Source organism: Hyperoodon ampullatus (assembly GCF_949752795.1).
Source record: "Hyperoodon ampullatus genome assembly, chromosome: 13".
In the NCBI taxonomy this organism is placed as follows: domain Eukaryota; kingdom Metazoa; phylum Chordata; class Mammalia; order Artiodactyla; family Ziphiidae; genus Hyperoodon; species Hyperoodon ampullatus.
In genome coordinates, this window is record NC_136926.1 from 43,336,061 (window position 1) to 43,358,307 (window position 22,247).

Genomic DNA, 22,247 nt, shown 5'->3' on the forward strand with positions numbered 1-22,247 from the left:
GGGAACTCACCTGTGGGGGCAGGGTGCAGTTTACAGGGCCTGTGTACCTGGCAGACAGCTGAGATTGTGAACAATCAGTGTTGTGTGCATGTGTGTAAAAGCCATGTGCTGTGTACCTTAAACAATTCTGATTTTTTTTAAAGGAAGGATGAGGCCATATATCTAAACTTCATAATATTTTTCTGTCTCCAGTTTTCTTTCTCTGTTTATTTATATATTATTTTTTAAAATATCACTAACCATTTGATTGGGTAATCTGTGCATATACTACAACATTCAAAGGGTAGAAAGGAGTATGATGTGGTATAAATGAAATCTTCTTCCTATCCATGCTTCCCTGTTTCCCTCTCCAGAGGAGAATTTCTTGTGCATGCAGAGATATGTTATGCCCGTGTGTGTGTGTGTGTGTGTGTGTGGTGTGTGTGTGTGTGTATTTTTTTCAAGGTGCAGTCTGTTCTATGCCTTGTTATGTTTTATTTAGTTTTTTTCCCACTTCACAATACACCTTGGCATTTGTTCTGTGTCTGGCCAAAGAGAGCTGCCTCATTCTTTTAAGTGGCTGAGAGTGACCTTAGAAAGTACCTAATCTAAGTTATTCATTTTTTAGAGGAAGAAAAATTTGAGTCCTAAAGGTGTTAAGTAACTGGTTGGTATTCTCTTTTGGAGTGACCTGACTTTTCATCGATTTGTACTTGGCCTTTTTGTTTTAAATAGACTGTTTCTTAGAGTAGTTTTAAGTTCATAGCAAAAAATTGATTTGGACGTTGTAGAAAATGGCAGCACATGCACAGCCTCCCCCATTATCCACATCCCCCACCAGAGTGGTCTGTTTGTTACGATTGATGAACCTGCATTGAGACATCATTATCACCCAAAGTTCATAGTTTACTTTACAGTTCACTCGGTGTGTGGTACATTGTGGGTTTTGACAAATGTGTAATGACATGTATCGACCATTATAGTATCATACAGATACTATATATTTCACTGTCCTAGAAGTCCTCTGTTTTCTGCATATTCATCCTCTGTGCTAACCCCTGGCAACCACTGGTCATTTTATTGTCCCCATAATTTGCGTTTTCCAGAACGTCATATAGTTGGAATCATCAGTATGTAGCCTGTTCAGATTGGCTTACTTCACTTAATAATGTGCATTTAAGTTTCCTCTAGTCTTTTCATGGTATGATACCATTTCTTTTTAGGACTCAATAATATTCCATTGTTTGGATTTACCACAGTTTATTTATCCAGTCACCTGCTGAATGACATCTTGGTTGTTTCCAAGTTTTGACAATTAAGAGTATATCTCCTATAAACATCCATGTACAGGTTTTTGTGTGGACATAAATTTTCAGCTCCTTTGGGTTAGTACTAAGAAGTGTAACTGCTGGATCATATGGTAAGAGTATGTTTAGTTTTGTAATAAACTACCAAACTGTCTTTCATAGTAGCTGTACCATTTTGCATTCCTACCAGCAATGAATGAGAGTTCCTGTTGCTCCACACCCTCATCAGCATTTGGTGCTGTCAGTGTTTAGGATTTTGGCCATTCTGATAGGCGTGTAATGGTATCTCATTGTTTTAATTTGCATTTCCCTGATGACATAGGATGTGGAGCATCTTTTCGTATGCTTGTTTGCCATCTGCAAATCTTTTTGGTGAGGTGTCTGTTAGGTCTTTGGCCCATTTTTTAATGTTTGTTTTCATATTGTTGAGTTTTAAGAGTTCTTTATATGTTTTGAATCAGATATGTCTTTTACAAATATTTTCTCCCTTTGTGTGGCTTGTCTTTTCATTTTCTTGATACTTGGGGGGTTTTTTTTAATATTTTTTATGCAGACCTTTTAAAATACTTTTTTACTCAGACCTTGGTCCATCTTTAGGTTTATGGTTTCTACTGTTCTTATGCTTTAGATTTTACTATTTTTTTAACATCTTTATTGGAGTATAATTGCTTTACAATGGTGTGTTAGTTTCTACTGTATAACAAAGTGAATCAGCTATACATATACATATATCCCCATATCTCCTCCGTCTTGCATCTCCCTCCCACCCTCCCTATCCCACCCCTCTAGGTGGTCACAAAGCACTGAGCTGATCTCCCTGTGCTATGCGGCTGCTTCCCACTAGCTATCTATTTTACATTTGGTAGTATATATAAATCCATGCTACTCTCTCACTTCATCCCAGCTTACCCTTCCCCCTCCCCGTGTCCTCATGTCCATTCTCTACGTCTTACACTTTAGACTTTAAATGTTTAGATGTTTCTGGAATACTTCTTTGTTTACATAGTTGGTAAATTGATTCTTAGAACCATTCTCAGCATACCATCCCTCTGAGAGTACCTCTGTGACAGTTGATGAGGTGGAGTCCAACCATTTTCATATAGATTCTTTTTTTTTTTAATATTTATGTATTTGACTGTGCCAGGTCTTAGTTGCAACACGTGGGATCTTCATTGCGGCATGCAGGATCTTTAGTTGCAGCGTGTGGGCTCTTTTAGTTGTGGCGTGCGGGCTCTAGTTCCCTGACCAGGGATCAAACCTGGGCCCCCTGCATTGGGAGCATGGAGTCTTATCCACTGGACCACCAGGGAAGTCCCCATACAGTTTATTTATATTGCGTGTTTCATTTGGTTGATTTGAGATACTAATTAAAATTTTTTTCTTTTCTCCATTACAGAGACACACCTTTTAATGTTAGGTTTTTAAATATAGTGTTCAGATTGTGAGACCATTGTTCTTTCTCTTCACTTGCAACTGCTATGTCCAGCACTTAACTTTCTTTCATTTAGTTTGAATCTCTCATACCTGTGTGAGTAGGGGCTCTTTCCCTCTCACTCCTAACATGCTGCTTTTTAAAGCTGAACACCAGAGGCCTTTGTATCTTGAGCGCTTGACAGTTATACTTTATTTCGCTTTTTTGTGCATAAATGCATTACCACAAGGAGGTTCATAATTTAAATCTGTTGACATGAAACCACATGATATATCTTTTGGCCCATGCAATAAATAGAAACAATATGTTTTTTATATAATCATGTTTATGTAAATTATGTTATGCGTTGGTACATGAGTTATGATCAGTAACATGCTTGTTATTACAGGGTGTTAAGAATGCCGTAAGGGAATTTTAGGTTTTTGTCTCTCACTTCTCTATCCTGAAACATATATACTCATCTTAGTACTGTAGCCATGTAGCAATTCTATTAGATAAAAGCCACTATTTAATTTTGCTGGCACAATGCAAGGAGCTCAAACATATTTTGTGTTTTTATATGTATGTCTTTTACATATGTGTGTATAATTTTATATTTTAAATATAAGCCCTTTGCAGCCACTTGCTTGAGGAGGTGGTTTAATGAATTCAATTGGTACAGGTGGAGCACACCAAAAGTCTGAAGCGGAAAAACAAAACTGGTTTTAACCATATGGTTTCAGAATAGCTAGTCTAGAAAGCTTCTTCTCAAGGGCTTTTACATGGGTATGGACCTTTCGGGATTGGGGGATTTCTCCTGCTGCTCAGTGGAACAGTGGACTGCACTGGGGATATCTGAGGGGTTTTTAAATCATCTTGGATGAAAACAAAGAAGTCTGTTTTTATTTCATTCTTTCATTACCCGCAATTTGTGGATAACTTAGTATAACTTCCAAATCCCTCTTAGAGTATCTTATTTACTAAACTGAGAGTGGGAGAGATGGGCACTAGGAGACAAAGTTGCTTCTGATTCATCTTTCTGATGTTAAATATACACTAGTGGTTAGAAACATCAGTGAATTTTTAAAGGCTGACAGGGAAAGATAGCCATGCTTTACTTCACTTGCTTGGATAAATTGAGTAAAATAATGTCTTTAGTTATAAGGAGAAACCTATAATTCTTTGCTCTCTTAAATCACTCATTCACATACCACAACCACTGAAAACTTTCTTTTTTTTTCTATTAGAGATGAAGATGACATCAATGATGTGACTTCCATGGCAGGGGTCAACCTCAGTGAAGAAAATGCCTGCATCTTAGCAACAAACTCTGAATTGGTTGGCACACTTGTTCAGTCATGTAAAGATGAACCGTTTCTTTTCATTGGAGCTCTACAAAAGAGAATTTTAGACATTGGTAAGTATGATTATTGACCTGATAGGACTGTCTCTTCCAAGGAAAATGTTATCAAAAGAGATAGCCTGGGTTGGTTTTTCTGGAAATTCTGAGGCTTAAAAAAGGCTCTGGAAGTAATCAAGATTTCATGGGTGTTATAGAAAAAAGTATTTTATTTTAAAAATTATTAATGTAACTTAAATCATGTAACCTATGGTTTCTGGTGTAGATAATAGAAGTTAATATTTTATTCATCTTAATGGGAGAATAGATGTGTAAAAAATGAATATATGCTTATGATATACTATTTTTTTCTGTGTTGTTCTTCCTTGGTTGGGCTTTAGGCATGTAACTTGTTACAAGTTTGTTTTTATGGAATGAAGAAATAGCCAATGAGAGTAAGTCCCTTTTTCCTCATCTCAACCCTGAAATTCAAACCCATCCTTACCGTAAAAGAACTGAACTAGAATATCAGAGTTCTCTCTGGCCAGGAGTAGTTGCTGGGTGGCCTGAAGCATGTGAAAAGAAATGGAAGAGAACATACCAGTTTTATTCTGGAGCCAAACAGCTTTTTTGTTGTTGTTTAATACCAAACTTGCAGTGATAACTGAAAAAAGAGACAGATTGGAGAGAGATTGTTGCATGTGAGTTATCTCACTTCTTGTGTCCTGACTTATTGGAGTCTCCTCTAGCTCTCTTCCTTAACCCATGTCCAATTTGAGGGGCCAGTGGGGCCAGTACCAGTGACCTTTTAGTATGCTTGACTAAGAACCTTTACATTCTGTGTTGAAGGCCTAACACAAAAATGTGAAGGTTTCAGATTTTTGATACATCCATGGTATATTTAAAGACTTCAAAATGCATTACTATTACATATTCTAAGTCTACTTCACAATTACTCAGTAAAGAAATATGTGAGCTCCTACTGTATGTTATTCAAATTATCACTTTTTTCACCTCTAATTTAAGTTGGTTATATGTTATCCTTCTTTTATCTTGAAAAACTAGAATTTACAGTAGTTCAAAGGGATAGAAATTCAGAAGAGCTAATGGTAAAATGTTTGTTTGCTGTTTGCTTGTGTTTTGTTTGATTTCTCCCTCCCTCCTCCTCCTCCTTCCCTCCCTCCCTCTCTTTCTTTCTCTTTCGTTTTCTTCTTGCATTGTATTTTGTATTATATAGGAGACGGTTCCTTAATTTTGGAATAAGGCTGAGCAAATATCTTTCTGTGATGGCTTGGGAAATTTACGGGTGTTTTAACTCCTTTTAGCCATATAATTATTTAGAACTGGTGGAGTAGAAGTAGATTCATACTTAGTTTTAGCAATTCCCTGCCCCCCTTCTAAATTTTATTTCTAGCTTGATTTAAACCTTGATTATATGATAGGAAAACTTTTAGTTTGACAGAGCATTTTCCATCATTTAGGACAGGGATTGACAATATTTTTTCCTGCAAAGGATCAGATTGTAAATATTCGCCACTTTGTGGGCCATATAGTCTGTGTTGCAACTGTTTACCTCTGCTGTTATGTTATAGAAGCAACTGTAGACAGCATATGAACAAATAGAAAAGACTGTATTGCCATCAAACTTTATCTATAAAGAGAGACCAGATTTAGTTTGCTAACCTCTGCTTTCAAGGAGAATTCTGGGGAGAACTCTTTGTATTTTCAGTTCTTGATGATAAAACACCAACTTGTCATTTAATATGATGGAAAATTGCAAAACTTCTTCCCTCTAAATTACCTAAGCTTTTAAAACAAAAACAAAAACCATAGAGTGAATGGAGTTATATATTTCTAGGAATTTTTTCATTTACAATAAAATTTCATGTTTACAGAACAGATCAGAACCAAGACCATTTCCTAATAACAGGAATTATAAAGTAACCCAAAGAATTTGGGGAGGAAGATTTTCTTACTTGAATATGTTAGGGGAGTAAACATGCCAGTGTTCTTCCTTTTTTGCTAATTACCTAAATTAAATTACACAGACATTCTGTAAAAATCAGATAGTAAGCTTGCAAACACCTAGATTGCCTTAAACAGTCAATGGTGACTTTACTAAAGGGAGTGTTTTATTTTCAAATGAGACTTTAACTTGTAACTCTGTTATGTTTTATCATCAGTTTAGTGAAGATATTAGAATGTTTGATTGTTCACTAAGCCCTGGAATTGATTGCAACTCCCAGTACTTGTTTATTTTTAGTATTTTGAAAATACAGATATTTCTTTAGCATAGGTTCCTGTTTTATAAATACATATGAAATTATTTTCAAAGTTTCTCCCCAAGCACTATATATATATATTTTTTAATAAATGTATGTATGTATTTATTTATTTATTTTTGGCTGTGTTGGGTCTTTGTTTCTGTGCGAGGGCTTTCTCTAGTTGTGGCAAGCGGGGGCCACTCTTCATCGCGGTGCGCGGGCCTCTCACTGTCGCGGCCTCTCTTGTTGTGGAGCACAGGCTCCAGACGTGCAGGCTCGGTAGTTGTGGCTCACGGGCCCAGTTGCTCTGCAGCATGTGGGATCTTCCCAGACCAGGGCCCATATCCCCTGCATTGGCAGGCAGATTCTCAACCACTGCGCCACCAGGGAAGCCCAACACTATATATTCTTAAATGTTCACTTTCTTTAGGCATTAACAGGCATGTCATCCTCTATATACTCTATGTTTAATTATAATTTTAATCATTGGATTGTTTTGAAATTGCATTATTCCTTCTATAGAAGGCCCCCACTATTTGTTTATGCTGATGTTTTAGTAAAGTAGATTTGACTTTTCAGTGTTTTTCCCCTCCTTGAATCATAACTTGGTGATTAATTCATTTTTGCTACAAAGTAATGAACTGCTTTGTTTTAAAGGTTTGTTATAGGAGAAACTGAATCATTTTATATCGTTTTCCTGTGTGATTTACTATAGCCCACATTTTGAATTAAGTTGAACATTTGTTATAGAATAATGTCAAAGAATGTGTTTAAGAATTGTTAGCTTTTAATTAAAGCTTGTTTTTTGCAATACTCATTCACACTTTGAGTATATGAGTATGTTTCAGATAGACTGCAAAATCAAACAATAATATATTTTAAATTTCTATAAATACATATGTTAAAAACAAACACAATAGCACTATTTAAAAGCTCATTTAAATGAGGTTACCTAATTACCTGTATCTTTAGAGTTAGGTCTCTGATAATACAGGTAGTTTCACTGAGCTGGAGAATTACTATTTAAAAACTGATAAGGTTGATTTATAAATGAGCTTCTGCTTTGGGGTATGTGGTCCAAATTGTTTTCCTGAAACTTTCTTCCTAATTAGCAGAAGGAAGAATAGAAGTTTGTTTTATTTATGGAAGGAGATATAGTGAAAGAGAAATTTTTCAAATTGATGGGTAAAATGATGAGGCTTTGAACCCATTTCAACTTGTAAATTAATTACCAGGTCAACTTATGGAACATGAGTTAGTGCAAAATAAGCATGATTGGTAATGGATAAAAGGAGTATAGGTGTGTCATGCAGACAAGTTATTAACAGAGACTCACAATCTGAATTAACTGAAATAAATGTCATAAATTGTTAACAGTGTCAAACGGCAAAATGTAATTTTCTATTTTTTTAATGACTAAAATTAACAGAATACAGCACTGATTTCTGCAGTTACCATTTTCCTCCCTGAACACTAGACTTGATTTGTGTTCTTATTAACTTTGTCCTATAAATGACCTTGCAAGGAGAATGAGTCTAGAGGCTAAGTGAAACAATGTCTATATTTTCTGAGGCTTCAGGCTAGGTTTTATTAATGTAATGTCTAAGATCTTTGAAGTTGTGACTTAACCAGGAAAATCATAATCTCCAAACCTTTATTCATAATGGGTATGACTTCCAGGGGGAACAGAATACCTGCTGTGCTAATTATTTCAATTATCAGCCACTACTAAAACACGTAATGGATTTTCTCTGCTTCCACAGGTAAAAAGCATGACATTACAGAACTTAACTCTGATGCTGTGAACTTGATCTCCCATGCAACACAGGAGCGATTACGAGGCCTTCTAGAAAAACTGACTACAATCGCTCAGCATCGAATGACAACTTACAAGGTAAAGGAAATCCTTAAAGAAGAACAAACTCTTCTGTCTCTTCTTTGTTGTGTTAAAGGTAGTTTTTTGATATGGGTTCACATTCTAAGTATATTTTTTCAAGGAAATGGTCGAGACATATTTCATATTGGTAGAAAATAAAAGTCTCATTCCTAATTTGCCTTATTTAGATACGCTTACATGACAAATAAAATAGGGTTTCAAATGGTATCCAAAGCTTCTATGTCACTGTACATTGAAATATGCATCTGTTCTGCCTGAGGCTTTTCCTCCTAAAGCTCTTGACTGGGAGGGAGGATGTGTTAGAAGGGATAACGTATTGGATAGCTGTGTTCTCTTCAGTGATCCGTTCTCTGCTAGCACTCCTGTTCCTTTTAATAAGTTAAATGATTGCATTGAGTGCTAATATTGGTGCCACTCATTATTTATATTGACCGCTTTTATAAAAAATTAAATGCAAGAATAGCCTATCTTATCCCTAGTAGTGTGAACCAAATCACTTGCCATCATCAAAATGAAAGCATTAGATTTATTTGCATTATGGTTTTGATGGAGAACAAATTTATTGGGTAATGAGGGTTGAAAAAGATAACCTTTTCCCCCTATATCAAGAAATGTTCATAGGTAGATTTTGTACAGTGTAGTATATGGGTAACCTTATAAGGTTTTGAGTTTGCAAGAATGGTCATTGTCATGATGTCCTACACATAGGTTAAAAACAATCTAGGGAAGATCAGCCACTCTACCACCGGTAAATTTCCTGGAGGAAATCATTGTTTTCTCTCCTTTCTGCTTCATTTAGAACTTTGGAAGAACTATTTATAGTTGCTGAGGTCCTCACTTGTATAAATCTTTGTGAGAATTTGCTGGACTGACTTAAAAATACATGATCATCAGAAAAAGCTGTGAAAAAACCCCCACTATCAGTATTTATTTTTGTGTGCTTCTGGAATTTGTCCATTTCTTCTAGGTTATTTAATTTGTTGGCATACAGTTGTTCATAGTATTCTCTAATAATCCTTTTTATTTCTGTAAGGTCAGTGGTAATGATCCTACTTTCATTTCTCATTTTGTTTCCTGAAGATGTAAGGTTGGTTACTGATTTAAGATCTACCCTTTTTAATGTAAGCATTTATTTATTGCTATAAAATTCTTTCTGAGCACTGCTTTTGCTGCATTCTATAAGTTTTGGTACATTGTGTTTTTGTTTTCATTCATCTCTTAGGTATTTTCTAATTTCCCTTGAGATCTCTTTATTTCATTGGTTATTTGAGAGTATGTTGTTTAATTTCCACATATTCGTGAAATTTCCAGTTTTCCTTCTGTTGTTGATTTCTAGCTTCATTCCATTGTTGTCAGAGAATATTCTTAGCACAATTCAATCATTTTAAGTTTATTGAGGCTTGTTTTGTGGCCTAACGTATGGTTTGTCTTGGAGAATGTTCCATGTGCACTTGAGAAGAATGTGTATTCTGCTGTTGTTGGGGAGGAGTGTTCATATATGTCTGTTAGATCTAGTTGGTTTATAGTGTTAGGTCCTCTATTTCCATATTGATATTCTGTATAGGTATTCAATCCAGTATTGAAAGTAGGGTATTGAAGACTTCAACTACTATTGTAAAACTATTTCTCTTTAGTTCTGTCAGTGTTTGCTTCATATATTTGGGGGCTCTGTTGTCTAGTGTGTATATCTTCTTGGTGAATTCACCCTTTGTCAGTATATAATGTCCTGTCTCTTTTAACAGTTTCTGACACAAAGTAGTCTGTCTTGCCTGATATTAGTATAACCACCCCTGCTTTCTTTTGGTTATTATTTGCATGGAATATTTTTTTCCATCCTTTGACTTGCAGCCTATTTGTGCTTTTATCTAAAGCCAATATCTTGTAGACAGCATATAGTTGGATTTTGCTTTTTATCCATTCTGTCAGTCTCTACCTTTTGATTGAGGAGTTTAATCCATTCACATTTAAAGTAATTACTGATTAAGGAAAAACTTACTTCTGCTATTTCTGTTTTTGTGTGTGTCTTACAGCTTTTTTTGACATTCCTTTACCTGCCTTCTTTTTTGTTTGATTTTTTTTCTTGTTGTATACTGTTTTGATTCCCTTTGCGTGTGTGTGTGTGTGTGTGTGTGTATTTTTTAGATATTTTCTTAGTGGTTACCTTGGGGATTACAATTAGCATCCTAAATTTGCAGTAACCTAATTTAAATTGATAACAATTTACCTTCACTTTTGGGATGTGGGGGAATTAGTCTTCCTTTTTGTCTTTTTACTGTAACTTTTTAAAGAGCCTTATAATTTTTCACATCTGGATTCTCCCCTTTTCCTGCCTCAAACACCCTGTTGTTTCAGATATACATGAGTGCACTTTCATTTACAGTAGGCTGTTTCTATACAAAATGTAGCATGTACGTTTAGTATGGAATAGAATTTTTCCAAGTAATGTTTACTATCCAGAATGCCATCCAAAGCTCTATTATGTATAGCCTTCAGATGGAGTAGTTCTTCTAGTGTATATCAATAACACATATTCCAAGGATTTAGTTGCCCCAGGCAAAATGGATAGTATCTACCCCACTTAGAAACTCAATAACTTAGCTTAAAGCTAACACCTTCTTAACCTTCTGTCTTGACACTGCCTATCCTGATTGATTTTCCCCTGTCCGCCTTTCCCCACACTTATTCCTTAATACAGCTAATGCCACTGTGTGAATTTGCACATATAGAAAAGCAGCTACACAATCATCCTTCTTTAAACAGAAATAATAATCATTTAATTATATTTGGATCTAGTTCAAAATTATATACTTATTTTGTAGACTTTGATTGTAATAATCTTTGTGTCACAGACTGAGCCCTGTCCTTATATTTCAGTTCATCCCTGATAGGATTTATTTTTATCTGTACAGTATGGGAAATTTTACTCCATGAATTTCACAAAAGTGAGCTACTTTTATTAAAAGCAAAACCCCACCATCTCTTTCCATTTGAAATCCCTCTACTTTTGATAATCTTTCACCTGGTTAGACATAATTCTCTAATTAATCATAGTCCATAAACTGAGATTTAAGTGAAGAAGTAGAAAGTGACACACGTGATACAAAGCTTTTGATCTTGCTGCCAGGTTTTTTCCCACTGAAGATATGTTAGAGTCTTCTACGTGCCAGTGGCCATGGAGAAACTTCATGTTTTCCAGTTGAAAGGGGCTGTAGTACTTTCTCTAGATGGGATTCACTTGATGATGTTATTGTTTGGTCTGAGTCCTTATATTTTCACTGCTAAACCACCTGACTCTGTGGTGCAAGAAGACTTCAGTTAGACCAGCTGGGTAGACAGGAAGCATCATGATAAGATTGGGGTTACTGTTGTTTAAATAAAGTTGGAGACTCAGTAGAAGTAGGGAAGACACTCAGTTGTTTAGGACTGGAAAAGTAAAGGAAGGATGCATTAAGCAAGAGGCAGTTGTACTCAGTTGGAAGAGAGAGAAGGAATCTTAGCATGGAAATGAGATTGGGTTCAAATTTAGAAAGTCTGTGCCCCTTTTTAATTTAGCATTTGCTGTCCTTTTAAATTAAATCCTGTCAGTAAATTATCTCCAGGGTATATGAACAGAAAAATGGTAAAAATGAAGTATTTAAGAAACCACTGATTATTATATTTATGCCTCTATGGTTGGCTTATAATGTATTCCATATTCTATCTTGTATTATTTAACTTTAAAAACATTTGAGAATTCTTTTTGTATTAAACACAGAGTAAAATAAGTAGCACTAATACATCCTTGTTCATTATTCTATGTAATACTCTTTTGATCTAGTTAAATACCAACAATAAAAATTTAATTTAAAAAGAATCTTGGGCATATGAAATCTCTCAGTCCCAGTTAATTGAATCAACCATAAGCATGGGATAAAACAAAGATGGGAATGGTGCTGTATCCAGATTTCCAAGCCACGCACTGACCGTTGGACTAAACGTTTAAAAACATTCAGTTTTCCTATTTTATAGTCTCCCTTCAATAGCTTGGATGTCTGAATTACTGAAATGAGTAGATGGCAGGAAGTCATCCCACCCCCAACAAGCATACATGTATTAAAGGAGGAGAGATAGGTGGTCATATCAGATAAAATTACAAAATATTTAGATTGTAAAGCACTGTTTTACACTGTAGAATATCAGAATAAATGAAACAGTATAAATTTTATCATTTTATGGAACATTGAAGATGAATAATTATACTTCTCTGTTATGACTCTCATTTATACATTGTATACTTAATTTCTTTGACTATAGTTTCTGCCCAAGTCCATAGCTGAAGGAAATCCTTACAACAGGGTTTAGGATATTAATGTTTGCCATTTTGTCTTATGTTGTATTTTGGTAGAAGTTGCCTTCACTTGGCATGGTTAGACCAATTCAACAATAGAAACAAGGGTGATAACTTTCATCTTAGGTATATTTTTCAGTGAGATGTTTGTTTCTTATTTTTTGTCTTTCACAGGCCTACGATTTAATTAATCATTAAGGTCTGCTGAGATGGACGATAGTTTAAATAAAAAGATTTAGATTATAGGTAAACAGTGCACTCTCTTGCTTTCTACTTCCAGTTATTAGGATCTGCTTGGCTTAATTCCTTTTTCCTCCCCTCTGGATGAAGCTTACTAGCAAAGCTCTTTGAAATTTCAATGCTTAATCACCTCTCAAATTTTAAGGATGATTAAAGTTCTTATTTTGTTGTTGTTTGCTTAACAGAAATAAACATATTACCTCCTGTAAATTTAGTTCCCTATGTTTGTGTTACTGTCTTTAGCTGATTTATAACAAGACCTAATGTAGAATGTGTTGCCTAGGATCATCATAAGACTTTTTTTCCCCCAGGCAAGTGAAAATTACATCCTGTCTAATGACACCAGATCACAGCTCAAATTTCTTGAAAAGCTAGATCAACTGGAGAAGCAGAGAAAGGATGTAGAAGAAAGAGAAATGTTACTTAAAGCAGCCAAGGTAAGGTCCTATGTGATTTATGAGTGAACATGGCCTGGCAAGGAGGTCAGAATCGGCTTTATCATTTGTTGACTATCTTGGTTTTGTTAGGCCTTTAGATTTCTCTGAAGGATTTCTTAAAATGAAATTACTAATAAATTCTCTCACAGCCACAGGATGGTGTGGTACAGTGGCTTTCAGTTAATTTAGTTTAATGAGACATAATCTTTTGTCTCCTCATTCTCAATTCCTGTGTGCCTAGCATCATACCACTCCTCCCTCCCCAAGTAAAAATGTTAAAAAATTTTTCAAGTTCTTTTTAGGGATATGATTTAATATGTGCCAAGTTGAAGTTGAGAGAGGAAAATTTGGAAAGTGGACATGAATGTTATAGGTAAAAACTAGGAATAATTAGGATTATATGAAACAAAATAGAAGATGAGCAGGAATGGGTTAGAGAGATACTAAAAGAGAGAACAGGTAAGGCTATTATTGATTTTCTTTCTTCCTCCTTTAAGCATTTTCCTGGGCCATTAGTGCCAGATGGAGTGAGAGCTAGTTCCATCATAGTTTGTGTTTTGTTGCTACACATTTCTTTGTAGGCCTTGGGGAGCAGTCTTAAGAGTTAGATACTAGTGTTATTTTTTGTTTTAAACGCTTCAGTTTTGATTTCCAATGTTATTGGAATCTTCCCCTTTTAGAATATTTGTTCCTAGTCACATACTAATCACTTTTTTAAAAATTCATTTATTTTGAAATGATTTCATACTTACAGAAAAGTTGCCAGAACTATACATCTCCTTTTCAGTTGGGGTTCCCCATTTTTAACATTTTACTGCATTTCCTCCATCTCCATCATTTCTGTACACAGGTGCACACTCCCATTATTATTCTCTTTCTTCTGTTCTTTTTTCTTTGAATTCAGAGGTCTCTCGTACATTCACAAAATTATGGAACTGTTGTCTCTAATTAGTCTTTCTCTGTACCTTTTGAAAGCAAGCTTCAGACATGATGTCTCATCACTCCTAAACATGCTGGCATGTATTTGCGAAAGCAAGGCCATTCCCCTGTATAACCTTCCAAGTCAGGATGTGAATAACATGACACTACCATCTAATCCACAGACCCCATTCAGATTTAACCAGCTGTCTCAACCCTCTTTTTCCTTCATGGTCCATTTTCCCATTCAGGAATGTGTGTCTATTCAGTTGTCATCAGATTCCTTCAGTCAGATTTTCTCACTCTTTTTCTTTCATGTTTTTGACAAGTTTCAAGAGTACAAGAGTACAAGCCTTACCTTCTGTAGGGTGACTCTCAACCTGGGTTCATCTTATGTTTTCTTACAACTTGACTTGGGTCATGCATTCTTGGTGGGAATGCATGGAAATGATGCTTCATTCTTCTCAGCTGATTCTATCAAAAGGCAACCTTGATCAGTTCTCTCCATTTTAAAGTTGCCCTTTCCCCCTTTGTAATCAATTAGTTTTTTGTAGGAAGGTATTATAGCATTATACTAATATCCCATACCTCATCAAACTCCACAGAGCGACTTTAGCATCCATAGATGATACCTGTGAATCACATACCTCTGTAATGGCTGCCAAATGGTGATTCTTTATTTTCATCATCTCTTCTATGTTTATTAGTACTCTGCTTTGTGGAAGAGCTTTCCTCTCTCTCATTCATTCATTCATACATTCATACATTCATTTATATCAACATGCGCTCATGGATTTCTGTTTGATGCAACAGGTTGTAACCCATTACTATCATTATTTATTTTGTTGCTCAAATTGCTCCTGAGTGGGAGACCCTTCCAGCTGGCACTTCTGTCCTTTAATCATGTTTCCATCGTTCACTGAGCATGTCCTTACTTTCAGGCACAAGATACTCCAGGCCCAGCTTTTACTCATCCTTTCCCAGCCCTGGAATCAGTCAGTTCTCCAAGGAACCGTATACTTTTTAGTTGAGGATGATATCCAGAAATCAAGATTAGAGCCTACAGTGTGCTCATTGCTAAGAGAGTATCATTACATGTAGACCCTGTCAAATGGACAGATCTAGGAAACATGTATGTGATATGTACACATATCTATATAAACACACAAACATAGATCTATAACTATTTTCCTGTGTGTGTACATTGTAAAACTGTAAATTTATATGAATATCTCCGTGATATCTTAGGGTTCTTCCTAGCCTTAACCTTTCCATGTTTATAAGTACTTACTCTGAAGTCAGAAACTTGGCTCTCATTATCCTCAATATATTTATGTTCTCAATTTACTTATTTGATCAATGTAACTAATCTCCCAAGCAACCATGCTGACTGACTCTTCTGTCTGCTACCACTGTTATCCCTGCCCTCATTTCATTGCCCATGTAATTGGCCGCCATGCCCACTGGCCCATGCCTTGGTGGGTCTTCCCCAGCCCTTCATCACCCTGCATGCTTGACCTCTGGTCTATACCTTCATGTGCCAAGGTGCACCACAACCTTGTCACTGTGCAGCTTCTCACTGTCCCACAGTCTCAGTCCCCATTCTGACCCCTCTCGTCCTGGGAAAGGCTGCTGGGACAGGAAGATGCTCTTTCTCGAGCCCTTGAGTATTATAAGCAAGCACACAGCCAATGTAACGAGGTGGTTTATTGGTATTTTATTCCCAATTACTCTGCTGTAAACAAGGTTATAAACCTTTAAATACTTGTTTAGTTATTATCGGGTGTAGTATATTATACTTGCTCTCACTTTCTTGTAGTTTTACCTTCTACTCTTACAGATTTTCTAACTCAGTGAATGACATCATTATTCACCCATATGTTCAAGCCAAAAAAACCTAGGAGTCATCTTTAAGTCCCTTTTCTCTTTTCTCTCCCTACATCCAGTTCACTTTCCTATTCAGTTCCCAAAATGTATCCACCACCTTCTCTTCATCACTGTTGTCATCACTCTGATCTGAGTCATGTTTCCCTTGGACCTTTATAATGTCTTCTAACTAATGTCCTTTTCCTTCTACAATCCATTTTTCATACTGTTGTCAGGATAATGTTTTCATAACAAATCATGTGTGTCTCTGTTGCTTAAAATCCTTCAGTGACTTCCTCTTGCCTTAAAATAAAATCCAAACTTACTACCAAATTTTTAAAGGCACCCACCTCTCTCTCTGAACTTGCCTCATGTCCCTCCCTTCTTCACTCATTCTGCTCCAGTCACAGTGGCCTTTCTTTGTGCTCCAAGTTTGTATCCTAGACTACTAATGAAGCATCTAAAACTGAACACTGAGTTCCCTTTCCCCAAATCTGCTCTGGTCTTCACCTTCTCGGGAAGTTGGAATTTTCTATCCTTCCAATTACTTAGGCCACAATCCTAGGCATCATTCTTGATTCCTCTGTTTACTTCACACCCTATATCCAATCCATCAATAAATCTGGTTGGCTCTACCCCCAACATGTATTTCGATCTAGTTATTTATCATCATATTCTATGATGCTGGTTCAAGTTGCCCTCATCTTTTTCTCAGTCTTGTATTTACAGCAGTTGTTTTAGAACAGCTTCCTAATTGCTCTGTGTGCCTGTGCCACCAGTCTTGGATCCATACAGTGCATCGTCTATACGGCAGCCAGAGTGACCTTTCGAAAGTGTCCTGCCAGTGGCATCTCACACCTGTGCTCCAAACCCTCCAGTGGCTTTTTCTTACAACTAGAATCAAAGCCCAACTCCTTATCATGACCTGCAAGGTGGTACATTGTCTCCAGCCTTATCTCTCAACTTTTCTTTATGCTCCAACCACACCAGCCTTCTTTCTTTCCTCAAGTACGCCAACCATATTCCCATTTTTTGGCTTCTGCAGTGACTGCACCTTCTGCTTAAGAGTGTTCTTCCCCCAGGTCTTTATGTGGCTGCCTCCTTCTTGTCATTCAGATCTCTACTCAGTTGTCACTCCTCAGAGATGTCTTCCATCCTGTTCTGACTATAGAAGTATGCCCCTCTTTCTATCACATTATCCTATTTTATTTTATTTATAGTACTTATCACTATCAGTCATTGTTTTTTATTTTTCCCCATCATAAATGTTTTACATTTCACAACTGTGTTTAATTTCTATAAAATTGTTTTATTTTTCTCTTCTTAAAATGTAAGTTACTCGAAGGCAGAGACTTTGTCTTGTTACCTCATTTCTATATCTCCAAGGCCTAGAACAATGGCACACAGAGTAGAATATATACTATGGATAGTCAATAAATATTGGTTGACTGACAAAGACTTGATACCCAAATGTGCCCATCTTATACTGTGGCAAAAATTATATACACACACATACACACATACATATACACACATATTTTTATGTGAATACACATATACTCATTCTCTCCTAACATAACTAGAATAACAAGGGAGTTTTCTTAGTTTGAGCTAGAGTGAAGTTGTTTTACTAGATTGGAGACAAAATTAAGAAAAAATATATTAGCTTTGGGTAGAATCTTATGTAGGTATTTAATTAAGGTGTTTAAAATTAGAAGGCACTCAAATATAAAGTTTCTTCCTTGTGTTTTCCTTTAACAGAAGTACTGATAAATCAGTAAAAACATTATCAGTTAAACTAAGTAAATAGGAAAATACTTTTTGCTTTTATTTTGTTAGCTATCTTTAGTTAGCTGCTATTGAATGTTATGGAATATTCAGATTTATAAGGAGTTAGGTAACTTTATTAGAATAAGAAGAAGAATACACCTATCCGCAGCATATTTTTCAGTGGACAAATGTCTGTAGTGTCAGAAATATAGTTCTTTCCTTACCTTTGGTTCCATCATAGCATTACATGTAGAATGTAGCTCTTTTCTTATAGCAGTCCTGTAAGACTATTCATTTTTTGAATGTTAAACTGAATCAGTATGGAAAGTGACATTCAGTAAACATTTATTGAACATTTTCTTGGGCACAGCATTCTGTTAAGTGCTATAGAGGACCCAAAGATGATAAGATACTCTAATGAAAACATTGGGATGTATTTCTTAATTTTTAAAAATTACACTTTTGAAGAGGGAGAAATTTGGTTCAAAGTTCGTCACGTTCTTGTTTTTAATAGTCCTTGAAATACCATATTTTTTACCAAAATAGCTTCACCTAAGGATTAGCCAATGTTGATTGTTTTCATTCATTTGAGCCAACAGTTATCCTTTTCTTTTCCTTCATCTCTACCATCCATTTTTCAGTTTTTAGTGTTCCAACAAGAACAACGTCATGCCTCAACTGGACCTGACTGACATTGTTAGCATCATTTTCTCTATAAGCTTCCTCCGGGCTAGAACTGCAGCAGCCAGCCCAGATGATGAGAGGGAGGGGGAGGTGGGAGGGAGAGCACGAGACTGGATTGAGGCATTTTCCCCTGGAGCTAAAGTTTTCAATCACAAGAGAAAATTGTCATTTATTAAATATTTAACGGCAACTATGGTGTTTAGATGCTAGTAATTTCTATTAAAATTTTCTTTTCCTTTGATAGAGTCGTTCCAATAAAGAAGATCCAGAACAGCTGAGATTAAAGCAGAAAGCCAAAGAGGTAGGACTTTCAAGTTACCATGCTTGTCTTTGTGTTTGAGGGAAGGTTGGCAGCTCTCTCCTGGCAATTAGGTCAGGGTTTATTTTGCTGTTGCATACCATTTGCCGAAGCCTTGGGGAAGGACAGGAACTGCTGAAGGCAAGGGCAGTACTTCAAATGAGGTCAATGAGTTATGTGCTCTCTTTTTAAAATTTATTTTCAAGGCTTAGGCCTGTCTAGAAATGGCTCTTTGTAAACTACAGCAGCACACTTGGAGGAGTATAATGTGGGATTTAAAAAAAAGAAAGAAAGAAAAGAAACTTCTGAGATTTAGCATCTGGGACTGTACAATAGGCTACATTTTTCCAGGGTAATTGTTCGTTTTGTAAATCTGATACTGCTTATAATTCTTTGGCTGGGAGGTGGTACTGGGATTTAGTTTTAAATGGAAAACGCCTCTGGCTTTTAATTTTCTGGGCCCAGCAGTTTTCTGTTCTGGAATGGAGCCCTTGTTTCACACAGTTCATGTTTAGCTGCGGGGGTTTTAGTTTATAGCTTAGACTGGTTAAGCTTTTACTCCCAGAGGCCTCTGCATAGCAACTGTAGAAATCAACAAATAAGTTCATTTATGTCTGCAGCCTCCTCTCAGTAGCTGACTTTTTACATTTCCCAATATCCATTTCCTGACTTTTCTAGCCCCAGAGAAAAAAGCTCCACTAATTGGAGCTTATTTTAATTGAGCCTTAATATTGGATCTCACTGGAGTTGCCCCCAGAGCTGCTGAGAACAGAAGGAAATGAAAGTACCTAAGGTTGAAGACGTGGTGTATGTATGGGTGTGTGTGTGAAATTTTTCACTTGACCTACAGATTCTTTTCCCTGCTGAATAAATCATCAAGCCTGTTCACATTTCTGATTAAGGATCTGACAGCAGATGATAATAAAGACAATTGAGGTGTGAGACGTGTGATATGGAGCTGAAGAAATTGGTTTCTATAGTTACTTGACTGATTTCATGCAATTTTTAAGGATCTTTGTGCTAAATAAGAGTGATTTCCTGAGCAACCTTTTTCCTTAACTGTGCCTCTTGAACTATGAAATTTGTTGTTGCTTAACATTGCTGCACTCGGCTCCTAGGTGCCAGCAGCAGCAGGTTATTTATGAATGTTTTAAAGGCCCTTATTGTTTGGATTAATGTGGGAGCTGAGGCAAAGCAAATGGAAATCTAGTAAGATTCTTACAATCAATGTGGTGTATTTTCACTCAAATAGAAAAGGAAGAAAACATGAACTCTGGATGGAGGGGTTTCTGGATTGAGGTGAAGAGAACTGGGAAAGGAGAATATTAAAAAGGATTTGAAACCGAATCATTTTATTTCAACAACAAAAAATTTCTGTTACTCATTTCTTTCCAGAAAATTTATCTAAAAATATTATCTAAAAAAGTTAACACGAGAACTGTACCTATAATCTTACAGCAAGTCTGGCTTGATGATAGACTGATTGGTTGCTTTGAATCATGAGTGTCCCTCTTTGTTTTCATTTAGGACTGATAGATGCTTATCTTCTAATCCCACCCACTTTTTGGAAAATAAATATCAGAAAACTTACCGCTTTATCCTTAAAGGTCTTATCCTGTCTGTTTTTCTTTCATATACCTTCACAAACATGTGGATCATAGATTAATTTTTCCTTCAGGTTTGTATGGAATGCTTTTGTTTGTTTTTCTTTTAATTGTGTTTTTTATTCCCTGAAGGATGAATAGGTGGACAGCATTTTTTGAAGAAAATTGTAAGAGCAAATGTGAAAAGAAAAAAAAAACAACTCTCAATGAGAGCAGGTGTGCTTTAGCAAGCCTGTTTTTTTCCCCCACTGTTTTTGCACCTCTATTTATTTATTTTTACTAGCAATATTAAAAAGACTATATATTTTCCTTCCAAAATATTTCAAAAGTTTTCTGGTTGTTTCCTATTCTAAATCATCTTTGATTTAAAAAAGAGTCAAATACATTGGCCCAGTTCCAAGAACAGAGCCACTCTATTAGTTGCAAATGTTGGATGAAAGTAAAATATTGTCATTTTTGTCATCCCCATGTCCCCTAGAGTTCTTAATAACTTTAATATTCTAAGGGGCTCTAATTTAGAATCAAACACACCATATTTTGTTTGGTTGCAAGATCACTGACCCTATCTTTATATAGAGTTGAATTGTTGTCTTATATGGTAATTTGTAAGGTTATCATTTGGGATATACTAATTGTTATCACACTGCTATAAACTATAAAGCTTTGGTTTGTGATTTTTTGGTATTTGGCTGTTTAGGAAGTTTTCCTTGTCCAATTGTGAAAATCAGTACAGATTCCTTACCGTTGCTCAATATAAAAACTGCTTTGCTTTCCTTTTTCCGGTAACTACCTACCTACCAAGCTGGGCATAGGAAACAGATTAATGACAGTGTCTTACAAATATAGAACTCCAAAGAACTGTTTAGAGAAGTTGTAGGCTTTATTGATCCTGAGGAATGTTTCAGCAGTGATGTTTGTCATATAAATATTAAATCACAACTTGAATCCCCTTCATACGTAGTCTTATAATCCATGGTTGCTTTCAACTGTTAAGGACTAGAGTTTTGTGTTTTTTTTGCGGTATGTGGGCTTCTTACTGTTGTGGCCTCTCCCGTTGTAGAGTACAGGCTCCGGACGCGCAGGCTCAGCGGCCATGGCTCACGGGCCCAGCTGCTCCGCAGCATGTGGGATCTTCCCGGACCGGGGCACGAACCCGTGTCCCCTGCATCGGCAGGCGGACTCTCAACTACTGCACCACCAGGGAAGCCCAGGACTAGAGTTTTGATCTTGGTCATTTCTCCCATGGGTTTTCTTCTCTAATAGTTTTAGAGTCTATGCATTTCTTCTTTGCATTCTGGTGTAAAGACAAACTGTTAAATTGAGCAGGTTTTTATAAAGATGTCTAATTTCTTTTCATCCTTCCTATTGACTTCTTCCAATTTTGTCATTCTCATTTGGCACTTAAAAAAGTAGGCTGCCTTTGGGTTTGCCTCCAGCCTAGTCTGAATCCGTTGAAGCAGCTCCTGCTGCATACTATTCTTATTGATCTGACAGGTTATCCATCTATTTGAAAACCTTGTCGTCTGGCTAAAATGTCTGTGGATATCAAACATTTTAGTTCCAACTTTGGGGCCATCTTTTTCCTATTTTCTATCTTTGCCTTTAAAAAAAAAGTCATAAGCAGGGGCTTCCCTGGTGGCGCAGTGGTTGAGAGTCCGCCTGCCGATGCAGGTGACACGGGTTCATGCCCTGGTCTGGGAGGATCCCACGTGCCGCGGAGCGGCTGGGCCCGTGAGCCATGGCCGCTGGGCCTGTGCGTCCGGAGCCTGTGCTCCGCAACGGGAGAGGCCACAACAGTGAGAGGCCCGCATACCGAAGGAAAAAAAAAATGTCATAAGCGTTCTCGCTCTCTGTATTGTAAGTTTATATTTTAAATATGGACACTTTTAAATTGTGATGGCTTTTT

The 22,247-nt window shown here is 36.4% G+C and overlaps 1 protein-coding gene across 3 annotated transcripts in view; it reads left to right on the top strand.

Annotated features, from left to right (window-relative positions):
* Positions 1 to 22,247, top strand: part of TAF4B (TATA-box binding protein associated factor 4b) — a gene marked incomplete at both ends in the record, with an annotated part of 121,926 nt that overhangs the window by 62,207 nt on the left and 37,472 nt on the right. For all 3 annotated transcript variants that reach the window (XM_079717377.1, XM_079717378.1, XM_079717379.1), the window contains 4 exons: positions 3,945 to 4,114; positions 8,064 to 8,194; positions 13,076 to 13,201; positions 18,684 to 18,740. In XM_079717377.1, coding sequence (XP_079573503.1) covers positions 3,945 to 4,114; positions 8,064 to 8,194; positions 13,076 to 13,201; positions 18,684 to 18,740 — 484 coding nt within the window. The remainder of the gene's footprint in view (positions 1 to 3,944; positions 4,115 to 8,063; positions 8,195 to 13,075; positions 13,202 to 18,683; positions 18,741 to 22,247) is intronic.